At 43.1% G+C, this 27,616-nt stretch overlaps 3 protein-coding genes across 3 annotated transcripts in view; 2 read left to right on the forward strand and 1 right to left on the reverse strand.

Moving 5' to 3' along the window:
• Positions 1 to 6,741, reverse strand: part of pkib (protein kinase (cAMP-dependent, catalytic) inhibitor beta) — a 28,386-nt gene extending 21,645 nt beyond the window's left edge. Inside the window, exon 1 of the mRNA XM_072370321.1 lies at positions 6,505 to 6,741. The gene's annotated coding sequence lies outside the window, so the exon portion shown is untranslated. The remainder of the gene's footprint in view (positions 1 to 6,504) is intronic.
• Positions 6,742 to 10,260: 3,519 nt separating this feature from the next.
• LOC140274800 (serine incorporator 1-like) lies at positions 10,261 to 20,401 on the forward strand. The gene is made up of 10 exons (XM_072370164.1): positions 10,261 to 10,369; positions 14,582 to 14,743; positions 15,401 to 15,588; positions 15,732 to 15,811; positions 16,103 to 16,240; positions 16,946 to 17,115; positions 17,285 to 17,375; positions 17,534 to 17,705; positions 18,895 to 19,110; positions 19,180 to 20,401. The coding sequence occupies exons 1-10, from the start codon at positions 10,331 to 10,333 to the stop codon at positions 19,316 to 19,318; spliced, it is 1,395 nt and encodes a 464-aa protein (XP_072226265.1). The 5' UTR covers positions 10,261 to 10,330; the 3' UTR covers positions 19,319 to 20,401.
• Positions 20,402 to 24,680: 4,279 nt separating this feature from the next.
• hivep3a (HIVEP zinc finger 3a) overlaps positions 24,681 to 27,616 on the forward strand; it is a 40,296-nt gene continuing 37,360 nt past the window's right edge. The window contains exon 1 of the mRNA XM_072370061.1: positions 24,681 to 24,743. The gene's annotated coding sequence lies outside the window, so the exon portion shown is untranslated. The remainder of the gene's footprint in view (positions 24,744 to 27,616) is intronic.

The raw sequence follows: 27,616 nt of genomic DNA on the forward strand, positions 1-27,616 counted from the left end.
TTGTTAGTGAGGTGTCAGTGAGGCCCTCAAACTAACTGTGCAAAGAAGAAAAAAGAAGGAATGCTGATTAAGTTAAAATGGAGAACACATCACATCCTCTACAAAAAACAATGATTAAACAACAGAGTGTCTTCAGTCAGAGGCTTCTTCAGGTCCACTTTAATCAGAACCAGTACAGGTCACTACTTTATTATGATTATTTCTTCTATTTATCATTGTGCGTACGTATTATTTATACGACAACATTAAAGCATCACTGGATTGGATTGAACTGAAACTTGTAATAATGAATGTTTTGGCCTCTTTGTGGAAAACAACTTGTACAAAACATCTATTATAATGTTTAAAGTATATGTGGTTGACACAAAGCAACATTTTCTGACATTTGGACTCTTGTGTTTTCACGCCAGTATTTATTCTTTTTTAATCGAGCTGTTTTAGTCTCTACCAACTCTGGGGTGAAATATCCTTCCCTTTGGTAGCTAAACGCTCGACTATGCTCGCTAGCTAGTTGCTAACGGTGACTGTTTGTTTCTCCGGAGGTAATATAGACTGGCTTTTAAGTGGCTTTGCTCTGAAAACAACTGCCGTCTGCAAATAACACTAACAGCAAAATTGTGGACTGAACAGCCATACAATCAGATTGCTATAAAGCTTTGTGGAGACAAGGAAGGGCAGCAGAATAATCCGCTAATCATCATTAAGAGCAAACCCGCACTAGCTCTATCTGTGAGCTTCTTATTATAAGTGACGCTTTCAACTTGTTCCACAGCACCATCAAAGCGTATCTCCTTCTCTACTTAAGCAAAGACTGAGGTCAAGATTATTTCAACTTCTAACTGATGATATTTGACATGTGAAAAAGCAACTGTGGAAAGTGTCCAGATGGAGCCACAGAGATGCATCACTGACAGAAACCCTATTCGGTGCCCACTGAAATGCAATTTAAATAGCAACTGCAACTTCTTACAGCCTCTCCATTTGCCAATCAGCAGAATGAGCCCTTCACATGGTTGATGTCAGACAGACTGTTTCTAGGACAGAGGGAATTCCATGCGGTAATTACAGGGGAAGGCAAAGCAGCTGCTTCCATTGTATGTCTCGATACAGTCAAACAGACGCTGATCTGTGGATTGGATGGATGCCTTGGGAATTACAATAAACGCTTTGTCTTATTAGTTCAACCATCCCATGTCACCTACTGTTCTCTTCCCATCCAATCAGTACAGAGAGGCCGACGGCAGGATAGATGACATTGACAAACCACAATCCTTTCCCATAGAGTCCAGCTTCAGCATAATGGAGAAAGTCTATCGAGTTACGCTGTAACCCTACTTACTCTCATCTCACAGGGCGGCTGAGAAGAGGAGAGGTCAAGGTCCGTACCGTTTAACACAACTTCTAAGAAAAGAGAAGGTCCCCTCTGATCCCGTTACCATCCTCTGTCCTCTACACCCCTGTAAAACAAGCCTGCTGTCTCTCATTGACATGTTTTAATGGCAGTAAGATAAAAGTAGCCAAATGGCAGCCAGCAGATAGGTCATCGAAAAGGCCAATGGGCTTTACAGACGCAGCAGCTTGGCCTCCATCCTTATAGGTCACTGGTCAATATGAGGGGGGTGATGAATGAGTAGCATTTAGGCTGGCAAATTACTGTTTCCATCCTCAAAGTGGCAAGGCCCACAATCAATAGGAATTCAATTCAGGGCCTGGTGGTAAAATTGTAAGTGACAGGTGATACTTGGCATGTTTTAGACTCGGAAAGCTGTTAAAGCTTTTTTTTCCCCTTCAACAGATGACAGACAATGGATTTGAAAAAAAAGGAGGATCAGAAGAACACGTGCTCCCTCATTTCTTTTTAATCTTAAGTACTGTACTCGATTGGTCGTGAAAACCCCAGTTCCAAAAAAGTTGGGATGCTGTGGAAAATCAATTAAAACAGAATGAAAGGATTGAAAAAAGAAAACATAATCATCGCAGGTGAGAGGTTTGACTTTTTTTTTAATATTTGCTGGTCTTTTATCATTAACATGATTGGAAATTCAAAAGAGGGAGAGACAGACTCTCGCAGAAGATGGACAAAGGTTCAGCAATCTGAACGTCTACGTCTTCACATTGCGATGCGATTTCACAATTATGTTCCTCAACAAGTCGGTGAAACGTGAGGAAACCAATCAGTTACTGAAGTTAGAAGCTTGTCTCGGAGTAACGGACTGCTTGTTTTTTCCAAAATTTCCAAGACCAGAATGAGAGGCAGAGCCTTTAGTTTGGAACCAGCTCAACAACTTACCTCTTTGTTAAAGATTTAACTAAATGTTTGCTCAAATTATTGTTTATATTAATATTTCACTGCTTGTTGCACCTTGTTTTTATAAATGATGTTAACCATTTCACTTTTGTTTTTTGGTTCTTCGCGGCACATTTGACTGCACAAATGCTTGAAAAACACTACAGAAAAAGCTAAGCTTGAACTGGGTTAAAATTGCCAACAATATATTCAGTAATATTCCATCATCTACAGTACACAGTATCATCAAAAGATTAAAAGATTCTAGAGACAACTCTGCACATAAGGGACATGGCAGAAAATCAATATTGGATTCTCATGATCAAATTAAAAGCAGACATGATTCTGTCATGGAAATCACTCGATGACCTCAGAGGCACCTCCCAAAATCATTGTCTGAACACAGTTCATCGTGTCATCCGCAAATGCAGGTTAAAGCTCCAACGTGCAAAGAGGCAGACGTATGTAAACATGATCCAGAAACACTCATATCCTCTTTGGACTGAGTGGAAAAACCATTCTGTGGCCGGTTTGTCAAAATTTGAGATTCTTTTTGGAAATCATGGGGGCCACATCCTCTGGACTAAACAGGAGACCATCCAGCTTGTTATCAGCACTCTGATGGTGTGGGGGGGCATTAGTGCCTCTGAAACCAGCAACCTGCCCATCTGGACAGCACCATCAATGCTGAAAGGGATACAGAGGTTTTAGAGCAACATTTGCTCCCATCCAGATGACGTATTTTTCAGGGAAGGCAATGTCAAACTACATGCTGCATCTATTACAACAGTATGGCCTCATAGTAGAAGGGTCCAGAAGCTGGACTGACCTGGCGGCAGTACAGACTTTTCACCAACTGAAAACATTTGGTGCAACATGAAACACAACATAGTATAAAGAAGGCTCAGGCCTGCTGAGCAGCTGGAATCCTTTATCAGACAAGAATGGGGCAACGTTCCTCTCCCAGAGGTCCAATACCCAGATGTTTCAAGACTGTTGTTAAAAGAGGAATCAATGGCTTAACAAAACCGTGATTCTTATTTACATGTGACCCTGCTTTTACATCAAATTGTACATATGGCCAATAGGTACCTGTAAATTCTACGCATTGAAGCTGCTCAAGTTGTTGCTTGGAGCAGTTTTAGGCAACTGCCACAACAATGAAATAAAATGAAAATGTTTTCATGTGATCAACGAAATATGATTTACTTATATGGCAATGATTGACTACTGTGGCTCTCACAAACTATCAGCTTCTGGGTGCTTAGGTCACACGCACACTCGATATAAAGCTCACATTTAAATGCAACCTCACACACTGAATCTGTACCTCTTAGGCTCTTTGATGAGGGAAAGTTAGAAAGGGGATGAAGATAAGCTGCTCAGCAACAACGAGGCCAACGAAGATTAAACTGAATTTATAGATGAGGCACTCACCTGTTTGCTGATTACAGCTGCAGCCTTTGTTCCTTGTAAAAGATAAAGATAAAGGCTGACTGGGGCTGTTTAAGAGGGTTGTGATAAAGGGCTGAGTAACCAGCCACGTCTGGCACGTCCGGGACTCAGAATCACAAGGGATGGGGAGAGGGCACGTGAAGCGATGTCATCTTCTGTCTGCCTTCATCTGCGCTTAACTCACACTGACACGAGGCCTGATTTCCAAGAAAGAGCAGGATGCAGAGGGGGAATGGGAAGCAAGGTGATTCACCAAAGGGTGACAGAGCAGAGCAGGCCAACCGCGACGACGGTGTCAGCAAAGTACCTTCACTTCCCATAACAAAATGTCAACTGGACGAGTTAGAGTCTGACTCGAGGGGACTGTGCTCCCATGACCGTGATGCTGCATCAGACATCCCTCGAGCATCTATTCCTCAGTATTTCTCTGTTGTTTGCAAACCTTCGTGCTGTTTCAGTCGTCGTTTCATTTAACTTGTTTGTATCTATTCCTATCAAAATGGTTCCATTTTTAAACCAACATTTCGAATAATTAACAGCCAAAAGCAGCACACTTGAAAAAAAAAACAAAAAAAAAACTCTGCATTACCCCTCAGTTTTACGATCCTTTTTAGCTTCTTTTTGTTATATGTTTAACAAACCACCCAGTCAAATTGGATCTTTGGGCACTTTGTTACTAGCAGCCTGTCGCAAGGACACATAATTTGCTGCCATTTCTTTAGTGTAATTTATGAAAAACGCCAAAGATAACACAGTTTGACAGACAGAAAATAGGATTTCTCCACCAACAAGTTGATTCCCAAAGAGCCATGAGATGAAAGCTTGGTGTATCTCAGCATGGTGTGCAGTGTGTCCTGAAAGAAATGTTAGGACAAAAGAAGTGTCAGGTTTGAATAACTATCTGCCACAGAACAGCATCTTAACGCGATATTCTTAAGAAATAGAAAAAGAGAGATGCATCTGAACCTTCAGTTGATCCATCGACTGCTCACTGAAGCCTCATAAGAAATGGTCTCCATGGAAGGGTGGCTGTCAAGAAGCCATTCTTAAGGAAGGGAAACGAGGAGGAAAGACTGAGCTATGCCAAATGACACAAGAAGTGGACTGAAAATCAGTGGCAACAGGTCTAATGGAGGGATGAATCCTCCCCAGAGCCTGGACCTTAACATTACTGAAGCAGTGTGGGATCATCTGACAGAGAACGGAACAAAAGGCAGCCAACATCCAAAGAAGAGCTTTGGGATGTCCTTCAAGAAGCCTGGAGAACTTTTCCTGAAGACATTACAGAAAGCTTGTCTAAGAGGGTTCAGGCTGTGTTGGAGAATAAAGGAGCTCATAACAAATACTGGCTTTAAAGCTCGTTAGCATCGTACAAACTCTGCTGTATTTCTGTTTGTTTGCACATGTTGCAATAAATCGCTGCACCTACTAATGGTTTTCCATGGAATATATAATGAAATGAGGGGTGGCTCAAGACTTTAGCAGTTCAGTTTGACTGGCATAAACAGCGGTGACAGAAGATTTTCGAAAAAGCCCACTCTTAGTTTTCCTGCAGGTATTTTCTTGGAAGAAGAATGTATTTTATGACCCCAGTTACCAAAAAAACTCAAAAGTGGGCAAGAACGTTGAGAGTTTACATGAAAAGAGCCAAACAACAAGTATCTGGAGCAAAAACAAACCAAACTCAAGCACTGCCAATGCTGTTTGGCCACTGCACACACACACACATATGTGGCAGCCTGCCATTAAATCGGATCCAAAGACTGAGACAGAGTTCTTAAACATGACCCAAAGGAGGAAGCCAGAAGGTAACACAGACGACCCCGACTTCATTTTCCTCACCTGACATTACGCAACCCATGATTCACTAAGAAGCTCATCCAAGGAGACAAGAAGAAGAGCGACAGTCCAACTGGGTGGAAAATACTGAGCTGTTCTGAGGGGAATATTTTTAGCTCCACATTCACCAAAGCAGAGCGACCGAGGCTTGTTAAAGGGCTGTGGGACACAGCCAAGGACAGCAATACGAGGAGGAGAGCTAAGAGTTTAGTAAAATTCAGGGTCTGCCAATAAAGATCACCACTCGTTGCAGGTTTAGGTGTCTCTGCATCCGATGATGGTCCTTCCATCCCCTCAGGCTTTGGCCTCGGCCTTCAAGCCAAAGCTGAAGCCTCAGTGAAGGCAGTCCTGTTGCATAGCTTGAAAAAGTGATCTCAGATCCACCTTCGTTTATTTCCCAACACTTTGAATCTGGCCTAATGAACCATGCCTGTGGTTCACTTCATCATGTGAAGGTCACGGTTTGCACACCTTTGGAGAAATCAGAGATAATCCAGCAGCCACACAGCTCCCGCCTGGGAGCCTGTGGCATTTACATGTGAACAGTTGATGTACACAATGCTGTGAGCTCATATGGAGGTGACAGGTAAGCTGCTGGAGGTGACCGCTCGACATGCCCACTAATAATTAAATTTCACCCAGTTTTCCCTTTATTCCACATGTGATGTGTTGACGACATGAGCATCTGTTGTTTGGGATCCTATTGTTTTAATTTTTTTAAGGCCTATCACATTCAGTTAAAATACTGGCTCCCGCATGCTCTACTGATCCTTCCCTGGATGGTTGTAATTTATTCTAATAGCATTTCCCTGGTTAGTCGCTCCGCCACCTGTGTTGGAGTGTTTGTCAGCGGCAGAAAGCAGTCCGTCCTACCTGTGGAGCAGAACAGGTGACAGTTAACGTGCGCAGCGACGGACACTCACCAATCTGACTGCGTTCTGCGGATGGGGAAAAAAAGACAGAGAGAGAGAGAGAGAAACAGATGAAACGCGTCCGAAGTTTGAGCTATCCGGTTGCAACCATCCTCCACAGGGACGAAGAAGAAGAAGAAAGCGCGCGGTGTCACGGAGTCCGTTCAGCAGGACACATCACGGCTGACACTGCCGGGCCCGCGGAGTGGTGGACTGAGGAGCAGGTGACGCCACACGGACGCTCGAGCGCTTTGCTGCGCGCTCATCAGCAACAGGAAGGAGCGTCAAGATGCACGTGCTTAGATACAAGAAGACAGGGGGTCCGGTCTTCAAAGTAAGAGCATGGTGTGGAAAGCCAAAAGGGTCATGACGTTAAATGATGACTTCCAGCCTCCGCGAATGGATTTAAATGTTTTTATCTCTGGCTAATTGACCCACATTTCGTCTCTGTTTCCACGACGTCTGGTGAATTCAACACACCGTTCAAAGCGCCGGCAGACATCTATTTACGTCAATTAAACCCCGATACAAGCGTTTATTAAAAGCCATACCCTATATAATGCCAGATGGCGCTATTCGCTTGATGTCATGTTATAATTATCTGGAATTTGAATTTGGGGCGATGCTAACCCAACACCACAATGCCCTCATTTAATATATTTTTGGGTTATATACTACATAGGACCAATCCATATGACTAAGATTAATTAAAATTGTGAGAATAACAGTTGTCTCTTCAGCCTTTGTTGACTGGCAGTTTCAGGCTACTAAGCTGCATTCACACCTTAAAGTCGTTGTGGTCACACGTGTCACTGATCCACGTGCCCATTCTGTGGGTTGTTTAGGTCATTGTCACCTCTGAGTTGTTTACCTGCTTGACTAACAGGATTAAAGGTGCCAATGGTGATGCTCCCACCTCTGTTAACGTTGTTTCTCCCCCAAATATCACCCATCTAACACTTCCTATGGCGTATTGTCTCTCCTCCCCTGATTGTTTCACACCTTGAATCTTGGGATCAAAATACAGTCTTTAAAATGACACGCTGGTCGAGGCTGCAAACAAACTGCAAAACCAAAATCAGTCCCTGATCAGTAAGGTCTGCCCTTGTTATGTGCCTGTTGGGTGAAAAAAACATTTAAATGAATTTGCTGAGGGTGAAGGTCATCAGGGCCGTAGCACGAAATTCTGAGCCCTGTATAAACCGTCTTGGTGTGCCCCCATGCTGACTTGATCAATAGTTTTCATCCATATGTTTCCCATGATATGAGAAAATGATAATAAATATGATCTTAGTTTATTGAGAAAAGCATTATAAATAAGCATAACAAAAGTCGGATGACCAGACTTCACTCGTCTTTATTTATATTTGCAGAAAAAGAGAATCATTGTGTTCGAACAAATGTGATGTGAAAAAGATGGAGGTCAGAAATGGTGTTGAAATTTATTGTCCAGTAAATGTCCAGTGACGGGTCTTCGAGAAGTGGAAGGCTGTCCAGTCTCAGGTATTTTTTCACCAGTTTCAGTTTGCTGAAAGCATTGAATCAAGTCATTCAGTAATAATTATAAGACAGTCCTTTTTCAAGATCAAATATTTTTTATAAAACATTAAGTCTGACTCAAATGCACCAACAGTAGGTCGTTATAATTAGACTCTGCCTTGTTCATCATTGATTATGGCCTTAAAGTTTGAATATTCTCCTCTTCTGTTTCATTGAATCAATTTTAAAATGATCATTTGTTTTTACCATTACAGTTTTGGGGGGTCTGGTGCATTCAGTTGTGGTGAGAGTGGCATCTTCACAATCCTGAAATTACAAGGAATCCACTGATAATAAATATGTCTCGATCGATCACTGGGAAAGGGCTAAAATATCGATATGAAGTTGATCCAAGTTTTTGCTGCAAGGTCCGTGACATTTTTAGTGATTGTTGGCAATAGCGTTGATGAATTTCTGATAGTAATTAATGTGTTTTCCCTAAATGAAGCCTGACGTGCTGCCTTCACTTTGAGACAACTGCTGCTGACATCACCCCAAACTGTGTGTGTTAGTTCAGTTGTGCTGCTCACCTCTCTTCTCAAAGAAATGAGTAAGAAGCTGCTCTACCTCACTTAATCTTCTCTCCCTCTCCTTTCTTTGTGAAGTGGGAGAAGCATGACCCTTTTGGCTTTCCACACTATTTCAGCCAAATGAGGAAATAACAAGGATCCTATTTTTTTTTAAAATGACTAAAGCAGTGACTCCAATATCTGAAAATGCAGATGGCAGATCAGTAAGCCCACTGTCTTTTATTTTGATGTCAGTTGAGTGCTGTTTCCTGTATAATTTTCCCTTACTTCCTTCAGTGTTACCTTTTCTTTGCACAGGTTTATACCATTATTTTACTCAGGGGTGTGACTTCTTTACACATTCTGATTATCAATAAACTAAATCACTTATCTGCACATCGTTTAACTGATTCCAGTATCTCAGTCATGAATGATGTAGATAATGTGATCCATCTTCCCGGTCGGTATAATTCAGTCTTATTGCAGCAATTTAAGCTCATCTACCTGAGCTGTAGATTTTTACAGTCTTGATATTTTGTTTATCCTATTTCATCACAAATGGTAACAGTAAATATATAAATTTATATCATGTGTCACTGCAACCAACAAGGTTAAGAGCGACAATGCCACAGGAAGCATGCTGCACAGCTGAAGCTATTCAGTACTGAGGAGTCTAATGTGCTCACACATACGCATCAAAGAAAACACACAAGTGAACTGCTCCGCTTGTGTCTGACCTGCTGAAAGTCAGACACAAACAGATGAAGGATACCTCCCTCCCTACCCTCTCTACCACCCTCTTGCTTTTAACTCAGCCTGCCTGACCTTCACCGTCACACCTGTTTCCTTATCGAGCTTCTTCTTGGGAAACTAAATAGCCATTACTCTTGTTAGACTCCTACAAGCTGATTTAAATTAGTTTAAAAGTAACTTTACAAAGGCTTCTTCTGCATGTGTGCAGATGTTTTTCACTGATATTTACCACCGGTAACTTAACACAGAGACATGTTTTTGTGCTTTCCACTCTCTCTACATGTCTACATTAAACCTCAAAAAGCTATTTAGAGCTGCAATAATTGTCATTTTATTATTGCCATTAACCAAGCTTTAGACATGATTTTGTTAACACTTGAAATAATGTATTAACAATAAAATGTCCTAACATCAAAACACAGTATCATTGCAATGAACTTTGCTTACATCAGACATGCTATGCAATAGGGATGTAATGGTATTTCCAAAATCAAAACAGAAAAACAACTATTAAAACTTGTGTTGTTTGTGTTGGATACCGTTTTCATTCATAATTAAAATTTAACCGTGTTGTGAGAGTGTGTGACATCTGGTTCAAATGCGGTTTAGTATATTAATTTAGAAACTGTGGTCATAAAAGGACTATTTCGCATTTACCACCAATTGGTCAACATTTTTGGGGACATCTAATTAAACCAATCAGAGTAGGGCATGGACAAGCGAACGCAAAATACTGGTTTATAATGGTTAACAGCAACGCCCGAAAAATTCACTCGTGAGCTTTGTCCGTATCAAAACAAACATTGCCGGAAAACAAGTTTATCCCATGTCAAAATAAAACCAAACTGACGTTTGAGTTTCAGCTCACTCACAGTTCGTTCAAAACTTGCATATGTGACGAAGCTTTCACTTTGGAAGAAAAGAACGGATATCGGTCTGGTCTTTTTAACTGGCTTGACGTCGCCATTTTGTATCACTTTCTTCCTGAACTTTTTTGAGTGTGTAAGATTTCCAGCGAAATTGGGAATTAAACCAGTATGGGAGCGTGTTTGGCGCTAGGTTCCCTCGCCAGCTGTGTGAGTATATATTCTCTCCTAAAAGTATTGGTGTTTAAATTATGGAGACGTCTCTTTTTTTTCCAAATTGCTTGACCAATTTAGGAAGGCGTTGTTTTTTCGGCTAGTGTTAGAGTATATCGGTACGAATCTATGTGAAACTACGTAATTGGAGAGGAAATAAAGCGGTGTTTTAGTATATGTGTTGTATAAATATATGTGTGAGGTTGTAGAGTAGTTGTTTACTTGTTCAGTTCGGCTTAACATGACTCTGTTCTGGCGTATCGAGTATTAATGGTGCTTGTGGAAGGCTGTCAAAGTAAACTCCTTCGCGCTGTCTATTGACTTGGTTTTCGGTTAACGAGTTCGCTATTAAGAGTTGTGAAGTGATTTCTTCCACCCAACAAGTTATATGGAAACTATGCAGTGTCGTAGAAAGGCTCCGTTTCCGGGATTTACTCCGGCTCCGTCTCCTTTGGAGGAGTGTGTCACTGTTTGTTGCTTTCTGTTGTTAAATCGGAGCATCATGACTTCTCGCTGACTCCGGGTTCTCCGGCTTCCTCCCACTGTCTAAAAACATGCGTTTTAGGGTGATTGGTGACTTTAAATTGTCCCTGGGAGTGAATGTGTGTCCGTGTGATGGACTGGCGACCTGTCCGGGGTTTACCCTGGATAAGCTCCAACCCTCCCCGCGGCTCTGAATTGGATTAAGCCAGTGTTTCTCCATTCCGGTCCTCATGACATGTTTCCCTCCTCCACCACACCTGAATCAAATGAATGGCTCCTTGTCAGGCCGCCGCAGAGCTTGATGACGAGCTACTTAAGCGGTTAAGGAAAATAGATGGATAGACGAAGATCTTCCAGGTGCAACTGCTTCTTATGTCGGCTTCCAGTTAAAATCTGTGGATGGAACAATAGCAAAGTTCTAGTGTTTTATCTCAAAACACAAAAGGTGGGAGTGTCTTTTTCAAGACCTGGAATAATCCTTAGAGACCAACAAGGTCGCTAGAAAAATATGGAAGAAAGTTTGGCACAGCAGTGAATCTGCCTCAAGCAGTCAGATCTGATTTGAATCGATCTCTGGAGGTTTTCTGTGGTTGAGGCATTTTCTGCTCATCCACACACGCTGTGACTTTAGAGTGGCTTCCACACAAATGCACGTACAGTCCTGTGAGGAAGATGTAAAGTCTCCTTCAATTCTAAGGTCTTAATCTTAAAATGAGTCCAATGCCGACTCAGATGTGCAACACGTGTTTAAAAATGAAGCAGCCTACGTTCTTCCACAGGACATAAGCTGGTCAGTGGCAGACAGGTGCTGCTAATGAAAATGTGCTGCTTATACGGACCATCAACAAGTGTGAGCACCTCTATAAAATGAGAAGTTTTTGCTGGTTTGGATCGTTCAGGGGTTTATTCCCACGATGCAAGGGGGAAAGACATCAGCAATGATCTCAGAGAAGCAATTATTGCTGCCCGTCAATCTGGGAAGGGTTATAAGATCGATTATAAACGAGTTGGAGTCCGTCATCCTACAGTGAGAAAGACAGCTGCCAATCTTCCCAGTAGTGGACGTCCCAACAACCCGAACAAGTTCACCCCAAGGTCAGACTGTGAAGTACTACATCTCAGACTCTACAGGCCTCAGTTAGCATCCTACATGTTAAAGTTCATGACAGTACAGTTAGATAAAGACTGAGTGGGTATGGTTTGCTATTTCTTCCATAATATCCATCATTTATCTTATTGAGGGCTCTTAAAATCTGCTGAAAATATTTTCCCACAGTTCACGTACTTTCTCACTTTGCCACAAGTACAGATGGCAGAGCAGCTTTCTGTGTTGTTGTGTCTCAGATATAATAAATTAATTCGAGTCGCAGAGGCATTAATGACAGGAGACGAGGAGGAAGATTACAGAAAAGTAATTCCTTCAACTTATTGCTGCTAATGGTGGTTCTACGAGCTGCTGGATCATGGAGCGGACTTTTCCCATACTGCTTCTGTGTTTCAGCTTAGTTTTTGACAAGCACCACGTCAGGATGTGTTCCGCCGCGTGCTGTTCATCTGATGTTGTGTTTACTACATCTGGTTAGCTACACTTGGTTAGGAACGGGTACATTTTTATCTTTTAACTCCATCCATCCATCCATCATCTGCCGCTTATCCGGGGGTCGGGTCGCGGGGGCAGCAGCTTGAGCAGAGAAACCCAGACGTCCCTGTCCCCGGCCACTTCCTCCAGCTCTTCCGGGGGGACCCCGAGGTGTTCCCAGGCCAGCCGAGAGACATAGTCTCTCCAACGTGTCCTGGGTCTTCCCCGGGGTCTCCTCCCAGTGGGACGTGCCCGGAACACCTCCCCAGGGAGGTGTCCAGGGGGCATCCTAACCAGATGCCCGAGCCACCTCATCTGACTCCTCTCAATGCGGAGGAGCAGCGGTTCTACTCCGAGCCCCTCCCGGATGACTGAGCTTCTCACCCTATCTCTAAGGGAGAGCCCAGACACCCTGCGGAGGAAACCCATTTCGGCCGCTTGTATTCGCGATCTTGTTCTTTCGGTCACTACCCACAACTCGTGACCATAGGTGAGGATGGGAACGTAGATTGACCAGTAAGTAGAGAGCTTCGCCTTCTGGCTCAGCTCCTCATTCACAACGACGGGTCGGTGTAGAGCCCGCAACACTGCAGACGCCGCACCGATCCGCCCATCAATCTCCCGCTCCATTCGTCCCTCACTCGTGAACAAGACCCCGAGATACTTGAACTCCTTCACTTGGGGAAGGATCTCATTCCCGACCCGGAGAGAGCATTCCACCCTTTTCCAGCTGAGAACCATAGTCTCGGATTTGGAGGTGCTGATTCTCATCCCAGCCGCTTCACACTCGGCTGCGAATCGCTCCAATGAGAGCTGAAGGTCACGGCCTGACGACACTAACAGAACCACATCATCCGCAAAAAGCAAAGACCCGATTCTGAGGTCGCCAAATCGGACACCCTCAACGCCCTGGCTCCGCCTAGAAATTCTGTCCATAAAAGTTAGGAACAGAATCGGTGACAAAGGGCAGCCCTGACGGAGTCCAACTCTCACCAGAAACTTATCCGACTTACTGCCGGCAATGCGGACCAAACTCTGGCACCGGTCATACAGAGACCGAACGGCCCCTATCAAGGGGTCCGGCACTCCATATTCCCGGAGCACCCCCCACAGGACTCCACGAGGGACACGGTCGAACGCTTTCTCCAAGTCCACAAAACACATGTAGACTGGTTGGGCGAACTCCCATGCACCCTCCAGGATCCTGCCAAGGGTATAGAGCTGGTCCACTGTTCCACGGCCAGGACGAAAGCCACACATCTTTTAACTCTAAAACCTAAAAATGGAAAGAACAGTGCCACCGTGCTATCACACAGAATAGTAGGAAAATCGTCTTTTCACACTTTTTCTGAAGACTAGCCTTCGTAGTTGGTTAATAACAATATGATAAAAGCAGATGGGAGAGAAATCATCTGTGAGACACTTTGAATTTAGTGTTTGATGTCAGAGAAAGACTTTAACCGCTGCAGCTGTTTTCATGTTGTCCTACAGGTGTAAAATGACCTGTTTAATCTCACAACGCTTTTTTTTTCATCACATTACGACAATATTCTTAGGTAACCTAATTTTTTGGTTTTTGGTTTTTTGGTCTTTTGGTGTCTCTGTGGTGTATTTACTGCCTGTATAGCTGCTTGTTGCCAGGGCAGTTGAGCACAGACCTGTCTGAACCGTGGAAACTGGACTCTTCTGGCTGTAGCAGAGCTGTTTGCACCCCAGGCTTGTGTACTGTAATTCATGCTCATATTTAGTGAAATGATGGCGGATCGCAGCGACAGTGTCTGCCTCAGTGCCTCACACACACCTCTCAGCAGCCTGCATCTGAATCATGCAGGAGTCCTGTGTGATCCGTTTTGCAGTGTCGGATAAAAAGCAGAGATTTGTTCTGATGGCAGCTGTAATCACGGGCCTGATTACAGCCACTGTAAATAACTCTCCTGTAAGCCTGAGGACCAAAGACAGATGTAAATTTTCTTGGCAGCAGATGCCGTATTTGTTTTGTCTTTTCTCCCAACCACAGTCTGTATGAGCCATGCATGCGTTACCCTGATTGTTCCACACCCCAGAGCGCCTTCCGAGTTAAAAAAAAAAAAAAGCAAACATGAAACTGTTTGAATATCCTTGTAATTCCCCCATCATTCCTCCCCTAGGCGTCTTGTCTGTGCGGCTCAGCCTCCTGCCTCTTGTCGTCATGCTGCCCTTCGACATACAACTCCACCATCAGCCGGCTGGCCTTCTCCTTCCTGCTGCTGCTCGGAACGTTCGTGTCCATCATCATGATTCTACCAGGCATGGAGGAACATCTTAAAAGGGTACAAAGTGTCTCAACGTTTGTGCCATTTCAAACATAAGACGACCGTAGAAAAATGCTCCCATTGGCTTCTTAGTAGGGTAACCCAGCAACAGGGATATGTTACCGTAGCGCAGGAGGACACTCGAGGTATGTGTTTATGTTAAGAAAAATTCTCCCGATGAGGCTCAGAGTCGCGGGAGTCAGTTAACACAAAGGCAATCTTGCAGCAAGGAGACCTGTCTGCGCAGCCTATCCCAAAGCTCACACAGGGTTATGCGAGTTCTAAAATTATGCTTTCTACTACAAAACCACACAAGGTTATGAGACATTCCTGTAGTTCCCTCCTTTCACAGAGTACAGTGTAGTAAATATCACAACGTCATATAAGACTTCTCTGTTCACAGAAGGTAGAGCGAGCAAAGATAGGCCTTCTGCAGCATTAAACTAATACGGTAGGAGGAGGCCTCCCCCAGCACACAGTGCTCCTTAATCTTCCAACACCGTAAAACATTCTTACACACGGTGCTTCTTTTCTTATAGTATAACCTCATGATGTTTTTCTAACAGTTTATTTTCCTCTTTAAAGCCTCAGAAGATGCTGAAATGCCAGAAAACTCTGACTGCTTCCTTTTCTTTAACCGTTTATTTTTACCTTTGTCTGCTTTCACATTGTCAGATTCCGGGTTTCTGCGTGGGGGGCTCAGGCATACCTGGCATAGAGAACAAGGTGAACTGTGACGTCATCGTAGGTTTCAAGTCTGTGTACCGCATCTGCTTTGCCATGGCCTGCTTCTTCTTCCTCTTCTCCATCATCATGATCCGAGTGCGCAGCAGCAAGGACCCCCGAGCCGCCATCCAAAACGGGTTCGTACTGCAGCCTCAGCGCCGCGGCTCTGTGTGATGACGGCACACTGCACTCTGGTGGCCAAACGTGGACACTACACCTCTAAGACTGTTTTTTTTTTGTTACTGTGGAACGGAGAATAATTTTCCTTTTATCTCCTCAGGTTCTGGTTCTTCAAGTTTCTGGCACTGGTTGGTTTAACCGTGGGAGTTTTTTTCATTCCAGATGGCTCGTTTAATACAGGTACGGTGCATGTATTGATGTCTCAGCAGGGGTGAGGCCTGCTTTGGAACTTGCTTTTTTATCTGTTAGGTCACACTTATTCTATTTGATTTATTAGTTTGCTTTGTTTTTATTGTAAATAACAGCTGGTAACAATCAATCACTGTTTCTTTCCATGTGATTTAACAGGAATGTGGAAATAAATTGTGGTTGTTCAACTAAACAAGCAACTTTTGAGCTATGATGCCATCCTCTGATTTATGAGTTAGATCTCAAACTTTGAATTAAATAACTTCTCCTGCTTGTTCTCAGTGTTGTATTACTTTGGCGTGGTGGGTTCCTTCATCTTCATCATCATCCAGCTCATCCTTCTGGTGGACTGCGCCCATTCCTGGAACCAGTCCTGGCTGTTGAAGGCAGAGGAGGGAAACTCCAAGTGCTGGTTTGCAGGTACAGAGGCGACACGTTTGCGGCAGCAGAACTCTTGAGTGATCGAAGAGAAATGCATCCGGCGTGTGTACATTTACTGCTTTTTCAGTTTAAGCCTGTCTTCATGAATGGGAATAATTAAGAAAAGACAGTTTCTTCTGCCACATGTCAACCTACTTTGCTGCAGCTTTGTCTTAATGAGCATCCACACGTAACCGTAACAACGATCATTTCCGTGTATTATTGTGGTAGAAGACTGGCCATCCTCAGTGTTTTTCCAGGTTTGTGGGAATATTTTTTTTAAGGGGGAATGTGTTTAGAAAAAGAAGGAGATCTTAATCAGTTAAATCAGGCAATAAATGTTAATGTTAATTCTAAAGTATGATTAGATGAACAACTGTTGGTGCACTGTGTGAAATGTAAAGTAAAACTTCAGACTTGGAGTAAAACATGTCGGTTAAATTGAAACTGAGCAAAGTCTTCACTTTTTAAAATGGTTTTTAATTAGTTGCTATATTGTGTTTGAACTAGTTTGAAATATCAGTTTAAATGAGTTGCTTGACATTTTCCACATCGTGTCGACCTTTTGGTCCTAAGTTTTTTAGAATAAAGAGCAAACATTGCTTTATCACCCAGCAGTGTTTCAGGTTTCTGATGATGATGATGATGAGATATATATATATATATATATATATATATATATATATATTGTTGTTTTCCTCACAGCTCTGCTGTCCTTCACCTTCGTCTACTACACTTTGGCTTTTGCTGCTGTCGTGCTCTTCTACGTGTTTTACACCAAACCCGACGACTGCACAGAGCACAAAGTATTTATCAGCCTCAACCTAATCTTCTGCATCGTTGTGTCCATCGTTTCCATTTTGCCCAAAGTTCAGGTAACGTGCAGCTTCCTCAGTCCTTACCTGTGTTGGTGTTGCCTTCAAAAGGTTCGGCTGAGAGCAGAAATGATTATTATCCAGTGGATGAAAACCAAAAACGGTGCTTTAACAGCTGATAGGCAGCCTGCATTTGTTCATTCGGTTTATAACGGGCATTTCCCTGCAGGAGGCTCAGCCCACCTCAGGCCTGCTTCAGGCCTCCATCATCTCCCTGTACACCATGTACGTCACCTGGTCGGCCATGACCAACAACCCCAGTAAGTCCCGTCAGTCTCACTTTCAGCAGAAAGTGAACAAAGAGAAACCCTCCTTTCTGTTCACCGGGTCTGTCGTCACATCTGCAAGATGGAAGCCTCAATGATTCATCCTTGTAATACTGCCAGCTGTTGACAGTTTTCTGTTTTCCCCACATAAGACCGGCAGTGTAACCCCAGTCTACTGAGTTTGGTCCAGCCCAGCAGTACCACCCCAACCCCAGGACCTGTCCTGGCTCCTCCTCCTACTCCAGCCCAGAGAAACGTGCAGTGGTGGGACGCGCAGGGCATCGTGGGACTGGTCATTTTCGTGCTCTGTACCCTTTACGCCAGGTATTCTTTACTGTTGCTGCAGATGTAAAAGAAGCAGGAGATCAGTTCCAGTCATAATGTTTAGATTAAAAAGAAATATCTGAAAAACACAAACCTGACACTGTGCAGTGACCTGTTCGGACTTCCAGAGTAAAGTTACGTCGCTCGTCAAGTCAACCCCGCCTCCGCTGCTTGGCTCGACCTCTGAGCTCCGCCCTCTTTTTTTTTTTTTTTTTGCTCACGTCCAACCTGCTAAAACGATGCGGCCAGCTTCACATGAAAAAGTTATGTTGTCAGCTGAGCTGAACAGCAAGCGGCTTACATCGACAATGTTCCAACGGGAGTTGGAACGAAACACGAATGTTCTCTGATAGAATGGCTATGTTTTGTCTTACAACCCTCCAAGACGCTACCTGTGCCCGATTCTCTGGTCGCTGTCGTCTGCTGCATTGAACACCACGAACCACTGTTGGTGTCTTATGTGCACTTTATTAGCATGTTTATGATAAAGTTGTCGGTCTGCAAATGCAGTTTAATGATGTTTGGTATTTACAAAGTGTTTAAACTAAGTAATTAATAGTACATAAGCTGTATGCATCTCCTGGATGGTCCATTACTGTTGATGATTACTGTGGCTGAGGGATTTCGTCATGTTTTCAGCCAACGTACGAGCACACAGAAACTAGCCTAATATCCTGTTGAAACCTCCATGGTCAAAGTTCTTCAGGAGCTTGTCTGACGCTGGTCCAGCTCTGCTCAGCAAATTTAGCTTCTCCTTGGCCTCGCCGAGCAGTTTCTATAGTAGGGAAAAGTGGTATACAGACACGAGGCATGAGAAGACAGCTGTTGGGATGTATTTGACCAAAGCGTGTCTCATATATCTTAATAAGACTTCAGGAAGCTGTGCCAGCTTGTTAAACTGTACAATATGTCTCCCTTAAACAGATATCGATGATATTGACCAAACTGGGAAAGGTGCACACCAGTGTGACTTAATGGATGTCAGGATTGCTTAAAGCAGTCACTGCTGCTCAGATCCTTTCAGAAAGAACTGCAGCAACTTTCTGGCCTTGCATTAATTACCACTCAGGCAGAGGAAACCATTTTTAAGTTTGATCAAATTCAACCTGATAATAGATTGTAATTTTAGAAGAAATGCATAAAATGTCACCTGCTCCTGTTAATCAAGCCAAGTTCTCGTCCACCATAGTATCCGCTCCTCCAACAACTCCCAAGTGAACCGGCTAATGCAGACCGAGGAGGACCAGGGTCTGACCGCCAGTTTCGCTGAGGCTACGTCGGAGGACGGAGTCCGACGTGCTGTGGACAACGAAGAGGAGGGCGTGACCTACAGCTACTCCTTCTTCCACTTCAGCCTCTTGCTGGCCTCTCTCTACATCATGATGACTCTGACGAACTGGTACAAGTGAGTATCTGCTGTTTGTCCCCCTCCAGCCGAGCTCCCCCCCTAACGCCGCCTCCTCTGATTTGCCAGGCCCGACACGGACTACGATGCCATGAAGACCTCCATGCCGGCCGTGTGGGTGAAGATCTGCTCCAGCTGGCTGGGCTTGGCCATCTACCTGTGGACGCTGGTGGCCCCGCTGGTGCTGCCTGACAGAGACTTCAACTAAACAGCACCTGAGAAAAACTGGCTTTGGCTAAACATCGTTCTGCTCCAATGCCGAATATCCTCAGTAAATGGTAACATGCTGTACTGACCTCAGGTTACTGCATCTGTTTAGTTGTGAATGTTGATGTTTGTATCTTTGAGCTTTAATCACATTCCAGTTATTAACCTCAGGTAATTCATGTTACAAACATTCTAATTGAAACGCCTTTCATGGGAAATGAATCCTTAATGATCTTTGTGGGATCTTGGCTGGGCTTGTTTGATTATACTGAAGCTATGATCTTTATCTGGTTTTAATTCAGACTTTTACTTGTCCTCAGTTTTAGAACTAAAGCGCCTTATTGTATTTTTGCACACAAGCAATTTCGAGGGACCATTTTTGATATCTTTACGATTTTATGATCTTCACCAGGTCACTTCTTTCCAAATGTTCACTTTTCAACTAATAATAAAGCTGACTGTTAAATGTGTCAAACCAAAGTGAAGATACAGTTATGTCCTGTAGGGGGCCCTGTTGTGCTTCGATTAAACTCTGCCTCTCTGGATGTTTTGATGGCTCTTTCTAGTTTCTGAACCTCTTTTTGGACGTGCTTTCGTTTTTACTCACTCGCTTGTGTTTTTGGCCTGATTTACTTTCAGCGAACACAATGTCACTATCTGCTGTCAGAAGGGACTTCCACATGCTCCATTAATCACATGATCCTAAAAAATGTGATTTATTGTGTTCCTTCTTTGCAGGATTCCCCAGTGCAGCACACACATTTGGCATTTAAGGCAGAGGGAATGTTCCCTGATCATAAGATCAGCATGAGCGCAGTGCTGGAACACAACTCTCTATTATACTACTCAATATTCATTCAAGGTTTGTGTTGAGGAGGCTACAATGACTAGCCTATGATGTCATGCTAAGACATCTGGTGGCAAATCCCAGATGCTGTAACCGCAGACCTCTGCCCACACAGGGTTTTTCATTGAATAAACCTGAATTCAGTGCCCACAGAAGCTTTCACACTGTACTTTGTTACACATGCAGCTTTTGTTTGTCAAACAAATATTGAGATTAAAGAGCTTTGGTTTATCTACAGTCTGCAAAGCTCTGGTCATTTATGCGTCTGTCAGTTTGAGCTTCACTCACTCCTTATGGCTTATGTAGGCGTCCAAGCACATACAGCAACATTTAGTTAAAGTACTTCTGAAATGCACCAACACCGATCTCTTTATACCTGCCTGCTGCAGACCATGAACTGGAACAGCCCATTGAAGTGGGGCTAGACTACAAAATGATCAACATGTATGCATCAAAGCAACACTATATGAAATGGAACGTTAAGAATAATAATTTAGTAAAACATACTTTGCAATCTTATTCAATTGTTAACGTGTTTTGCTCTGAAGCAGGTAACTGAGCCTGTTTCTGTCTTGTCTCATTTTCCCTGCCATAAAGGAAACCAGGAACAGGTGAGACATGCTATCACTTTGCTGAGAATATACTCTTGTAACAATAGATCAAACTACAGAACAAAATAGAATTAAATGCTAAAAACATGTAAGTTCAGATCTGCACAGACTAATAAAAGTTCTCTCTTATAAGCAGGCAGTGTGGCCAGTCCCCCATTACAAACCAACAGCATGACATTTCACTTTGTTCTCATATTTCAATGAGACGAATGAATGAATTTTCAGTCCTTAAGTCTCTCACGACTCACACAAATACACTTGTGAAGGTGATGGTCTTCATCACAGTGTCTCTGACGTTTGGCTGGTGTTGGCCCACAGTGCAAAATAATCAGACTATTGTCAATTTCACGTTCAAAGTACTTTCATTCTAAAAGCTTCAGATCTAAATGTTCTATGAGATGGCGTTTGACTGATTTTCCTCCTCCTGGAAGCTCATTTTTATATATTTGAGTGTCACAGATTGAGGTTTTCACCTCGAGCAGAAAGAAGAATACCTGCAGTTCTTCTGTGAAACCAGCATTGGCTGTGAGCTGAGGTGCTCGCAGGGTTGCAGAAGTGTGACTGCAGTTAAAAGAGCCCCACTGCAGGAGCTGGTTTCTGCCATTCGTACGAAGAAGTTCTGCTTTTAATGGATTTGAAATGTCACTATAAATGGGAGGGATGCTGGGGTTTGGATTTGGTAAAGTTGTCAATCTGTTAATTCTCTTTGTAAATGTTTATTTTTTATATGCTGGGATACTGGGGAAACTCATGCGGATGAATTGTATAGATGAGTCCTGGAGGAATAGGAAATGACCTGGAAAGTAAGAAATGGGTGCAACAACAGAAAAAAAGAACAAATGAACACGTTTGAAAGTCAGTATTTGTTTTAGCTTATTAGCCTACTGCAATTGTATGTTGCCAATTGGCTCAAGTGAAAGTAAAAAATTCACTCCATAAGCATTTGCTTGAACCAAGATGAAAAAAACTGAGGTTCAAGTTATTATATGGCCAAAATGTGCTCGTCTGTTACTTTATTTAGAGTAGCTGTTAGTGTAGTTCCCCCGTCTCTGTTTCTCCAAACTGAGAGTGCTCTGACTGCTGTCTGCTGCAGGTAAGACACTGACTTGGAAAAAAAAGAGCAGCGTATCCTTTTAGGACTTTTGATACCACTGTCACTGTACTGGTAAACGTGATGAGTAAGGTTTTGATAATGATTGTTTTGAAAAAAAATGTTGCTCTTGTTTGTTCACCAGCCTCTCGAGTATTTTGGATAAACAGTAACTTTGAGACTGGCCAATTATCCAGTTCGTGGAACTGACACCTTTCATTTAATAGCAAAATAAAGGCTGACTGGATTTCATTTGCGTAGCAGGTCCTACTACTCAGAAGAATGGCCACTTAATCACTATAAAAGGCACGTTGACGAGGAATACTGATCAAAAGGCAATGAAAAAGAAGATAGCTTACATGCTTGAGAAAAAAATTATACTTATTTTTTCATTTGAGAACAGGTGAAGGTGCATGAATCGACCTTATCAAAGGAGAACAAATATGAAGGGAAAAAGCTAATTTTGGGAAAGGCAGGTCGCTTTTCTAAGATGAAAATCACTGATTAGGAAGAAGAGTCATCAAAGCTGCTTCTTTTCTCCTCAAAGAAAAATTTAGCCCCTTTCCACAGGTGCAATTTGTCCATAGATCGTTATTGGTCATTTTCTGAGATTATCGCTATCTCCAGTTTAACCACTAGATGTCAGTAGTTGTTATGCTCTGTTCCTTTGATGTGTTTTTTCTGTTACACCCATCAGGTTTTGTAAAACATTATGTAAATAACGTAATTCTTCTTCTTATTGAGATGTTCATGAACACTTCTCTGTGGCAAGGATATCTAAGGTACAGGGCTCCCTTGTATCATTTCGGTCTCTTGTATCCTCCACGGTTTCTGGACGGGATTCAGGTCTGGACACCCAATAGTTGACACAGTTTTCTCAACACATTCTTTATCTATTGCTGTTATGTTTTGGATCGTTGTCTTGGTGGAGGGTGCAGTGATGCCAGCCGCTGTATTTTTCTGCAGAAGCTTATCATCACAATGACAATGACTCGGATAAGAGGAATACCTCTTATCCGAGTCATTGTCCAACTATCAGCACCAAGGCCACCCCGAGGACTCGGAGGAGTAAAAGGAACCAACATCTTGAGCTAGGAGAGTCAGTGGACACTATCAAGACTGACTTCAAAATGAGCCTTTGCAAAAGCTTACCCTGGAGAGTTTTTTGCTGATCAACATCTGGGATCAAATGAGACAATATTTAAGTTATTTTAAGACAGACGTGCGTCTTTCCAATGAAAAAAAGAAACATTTATCCTCTATAATATGATAGTAAAGCATGAACAATTATACTTTAATATTAATTTGGTTGTTAATTCAAGTTTTAAACAGTGGATTATTTATGTCCACCAATGCTTAAAGTTGTGATATTTGACCCACGTTGCTCTGGGTGAAAAAGGCGGTGGAAGCCCCAATCCCAGCTGTGAGCAGCGAGCCAACCTCATGTTGTTATGTAAGGTAGATCGCGGCTCTGATCAGTTGCATAAGTCGGTTATAGAATCACGCTTCATTGTGAACTCTCTCCTCTGCCTGTTGTGGTTTCGTATTCTCGACACTTCCTAAGAGAACCGTCCTCGTGACCACTGTCAACAGCAACCACACCTGTCCTCCGTGAGGGCTCCAGGCACCAGGCAACCCAGGTGGAAAAACACACTAAATAGAGCCCTGTGGCCGATACGGGTTTTTAATAGGTAGCCCCAGTAGTCTTCATTAGAAGGCTGATAGATCATGTTCATTGCAAATGTGTTGTTACAGGTGTTAGTGTGAGGATATGTTACGCAGTGCCGAAACTTTGACGGTGTTACAATAAGGGAGAGTTTTACATTTTCATTTTCAGTTATTTAGATTAATAAAACGACAACAACAATGTCGACAATTGTATGTTGTGTTTCACTTTATCAGCCTCATGACGCAGTTAAAGACTACTTACAGGACTTTCACAGGTGAAGTCAATAGAATGTCATAACGGCACGTGGGAACCCGTAATCTGTGGTTAAATAAACTATCTGTATGAATGACGACACAAAACATTCTACGCAATAATTTTCTAAACTAACGTGAACATTGTAAGTCAGTATTTTGGCTACAATAACCCCAACATAGACACACAAACACTTAGGACTCGGATGATTCTTTTTTTATTGACAGCAAATGCATCATTTTCGTCTTTACAACGAAAGGCTCATACAGCTTCTTCCATTGGCTTTTGTTCAGATAAATTTGAGGCTGGTTTGGCTGTTGTCCCTTTCCCCGACAATGACCGGAGCGGTAGCAAACTGCAGCATCAACTTTCAAGGAATTCCCTCCGTCCCGTTGCCACCACAGCATCTGGACTGAACCACAATAACGTTAGAGGCTGATAGGAGTTTTCTTTATTCCTCTTTGTAGTCTGAGGAGAAACACAGAGCGACAACACGAGGCTTGTGTCGACAGGTTAGGAAGCCAGAGAAGAGCAGTCAGATATGTTTTGATAAATCAGCAGGATTTCTGTTATCTAGTGTGCTGCTTTATCTCGAGGTTGAACGTGCCAGCTTCGAAATCAGCTAAAATTCAATGTAGCGTTTCCGTTCTGACACTCAACATCACATTGACGTGACATTTAGTGTCGCTTTGAAATGAAGCGGACGTGTTTGTTGACAGAAAAACTTTAAAGCTGCATTGTACTTTTCAAGTTCCCCGAAAAACAAGAATGACTTATTTTCGCGCGTGCATTTGAGCGCTTGTTTTTCACATTGACACCCCTCATAATGAATTAGGCTTTTAATTTGAAAGTTTTATCTGGTCATTTCCGGTTTAATCTTAGCGAACCTCGCAGGACTTGACGCAGCTGGAGAAGCCGTGGCCGCACCGCAGAGAAGTGAAGTTGAGCATCCTGCAGGTAACGTAAGCTCATTCATGGGGTCAGTGAGGCGTTGTTGGAAATATTGTCGTGTTTTATGAAGCTTTATTAACTGTAACATTACACTTGGTATTGTTGGAGTTATATTTGTTCAGCGTGGTTTTCTTGTCGCTATATTTGCTGTGAATGGTAAGATAAAATGCCGCTAACTAGTGGTGAATGGTGAGAGTAGAGATGACAGGAAACGCTATCGTATTTTTGTACATTTTTTTTTTCATATATGTGTTGGAGGGGTGCTAGGCTACCTGAGGTGTCCGTGGGCTTGTCCATTTCCCCAAACTGGCTTCATTCATTGTCTGTGGGAAGGATGAGGAGGTGGTGTTGAGCTGCGGCAAGTTAGCCAAAATTGAACAGAAATGGACAGGAAGTGCAATGATCTCGGGCTAAAAAAATTTTGTTGTTGATTCGGCATAAAATTTGGTATCTCGAAAGTCTCAGTTGACGTTTGAATATTGTCCTTAAAACAGAGAGAGGGAAGGTGGCAGAAACGACTATAAGTGCTTCGTTTTTAAACATACGTTTATTTTGAAGACGCCTTTTGGAGGCGTGTTACGGTGGTCGTACTTCAACGCAGTTCAGCCTGCGGTATTATGTAGGAAAACTGCTCACATACTCCGAGCGTTCTGTTTATCTCACAGTGCCTTGTAATGATGGTGCTACAGCCTGAAAACACGTGGCTGGGGTGAGGGGGATAATTTGGGCTTCGTAAATTAGCAGCCATTGTCATTTAACCCAGAATTCCATTTGAGCATCCCAAAATGTGTTGGTTTGACACAGGTGTGTGTCATCGGTCATGGCTTGTGGTCATTGGCCAATGCGGGGCGGCGCTGCGTGGCCCTGCGTGGCGCTGCGTGGCGCTGCTCTTGGCCACAGCAGCACTATGCGCATCGTTTGTAGCAAACGAGCCTCCATTCAAAAAAAGAAATAAATAAAAAAATATGGCACGTTAATATTTATTAGTACGGCTGCAAGGGCGCATGCTCGAGTAGACCATGATTGAAGAGAGCCTAAAGAATGTCTTCCACCTTCCAAGCACTTAATTTCTTTGTCCCTGTCCTAGAGGAGCCCGGCAAGAACACGATCTGATGATTTTGACTTTCTGGAGGAACATATGAGGGCTACATGCAACAGAAAACCTTCCAACACACCGCCAGCATAATGCCTCCTTGCTACTCGAGCATTTCTGCTTGTAAAGAATCCAACATGACATCATTCACGAGAAACGGTCCCGTTCGGGGCGGACTTTTATTTTTTCTTCTTCTTCTTCTTCTCCCTCTCGAGCCGCAGCATCAAAATCGCCGATAGTATTACATAATCACAACGGAGCTTAAATTTGTGGGCTGAATTAGTTGTCTGTGCAGTGGCACAAGTAGATAAGCTTCAAGGTCCCCCGTGCTGCTTGCTGGGGTTGTTGGCAACATGACAGTTTTTTTTTTAAATATACATTTTTCTATTTTTTTTTTTTTTTTTTTTTGTCGGGTGAAATTAATTCAGTTGTAAGACGATACACCAACGTGGAGGAAGAAGAAAAAGAAAAAAAACCACGGTGCGGGTCAACTCAAACACCTTAAACATTCTGCAACGATGTCTGCTGGATGAGAGGGCAGCTGAGGACAGCTGGTCCTGAACTGGTCTGCAAAAGATGGAGTCATGGAGACTCTTTCTTATCTGTGAATCTGTAGATGATGCGATGGAAGAAGTAACAACCCCCCCCCCCCCCCCCCGACTCCTTTTATGCAACAAGAACAGCACAACGGAGATCTGTTGGAGCACAGCACATACTGCCGTCTATTTTAACTCCCACTTACATCGAGTGAAACATGTTGCTAGGAAGTAGTGATGAGTCAAACTGGGGTGAAATGCTTTCTCGATAATCGCTGTTTCACAGTTGACCTTGCTCGTTCACATCCTTTATCTGGAACCCAGGTTGCCTCTGAGTGTGCCATTCTGTGCTGCTCTCACTTCTACTGGAAGGGGGCACATTTGTAGCATCTCTTTGTCAGGCTGCACTCTCGACTGGGAATGTCTTTCCCAAAAAGGCTGTGTGAAAGAAAACCCCCAGGAACTGGGACTGTTTATCATTTTCTTCCCTCCGAGTAGTCCTTCACCCCAGGAAGGATACAGGGGACATAACAATTCACCACTGTGCTTTTTTTTTTGCTTTTTTTTTTAGCAGTCGGGGCTGACACTGTGTACTTGCATCAATCACTCAGCTTAAGAGATGATTGGCTGGACAACTCTGCTTTTAGTTGCTGTAAGACGGCTGATTGGGAAAATATCGATCTAATGTACTTGATAAAGGCACAATGCAACACTGCTGAAAGGTTGTATGTTCTTCAGTACATTGTGTTCCAGGAGTGGATGATTACCATTTTGTTGTTTGCCTGGGTTTTTAGGTTGAGTTTCCATTCCTCTGCTGGAGCGCTTTGGAGGTATTTCTTCTAAACATATTTTTGGCCAAAATCTTAAGAATTAAAATGCTGATTAATTAAGTTTCACACAAGCGTCTAATAGGATCAAATAATGAAGGGATGACATTTTATATCCAAAGGATCAAACTTTAGCTTCACTGGGACGTCGGGCTGTCCCGTTTCCCCCCAAGTTTGAACATCTGTTTGAACATAAAATAAAAAAAATGCCAGTCTTTAGGTGCTTCAGACCCTCGACGGAGGCATCAGATCATTAAGGGGCACTATCATATGAGCTTGAAATCATAATGCATTCCACGGTAAACCTCTCAATGAAGGAAACTGATGTTATGTTTACCATAGTGCGACAAACATGGAGGAAACTGGAGATCAAAGCCCCCCTCAGAGGAAAATCACAACACCATTCTGAGTTTGGAAGTGCTT

Source organism: Leuresthes tenuis, unplaced genomic scaffold, assembly GCF_036924035.1.
Source record: "Leuresthes tenuis unplaced genomic scaffold, fLeuTen1.0.hap1 SCAF_18, whole genome shotgun sequence".
Classification (NCBI taxonomy): Eukaryota; Metazoa; Chordata; class Actinopteri; order Atheriniformes; family Atherinopsidae; genus Leuresthes; species Leuresthes tenuis.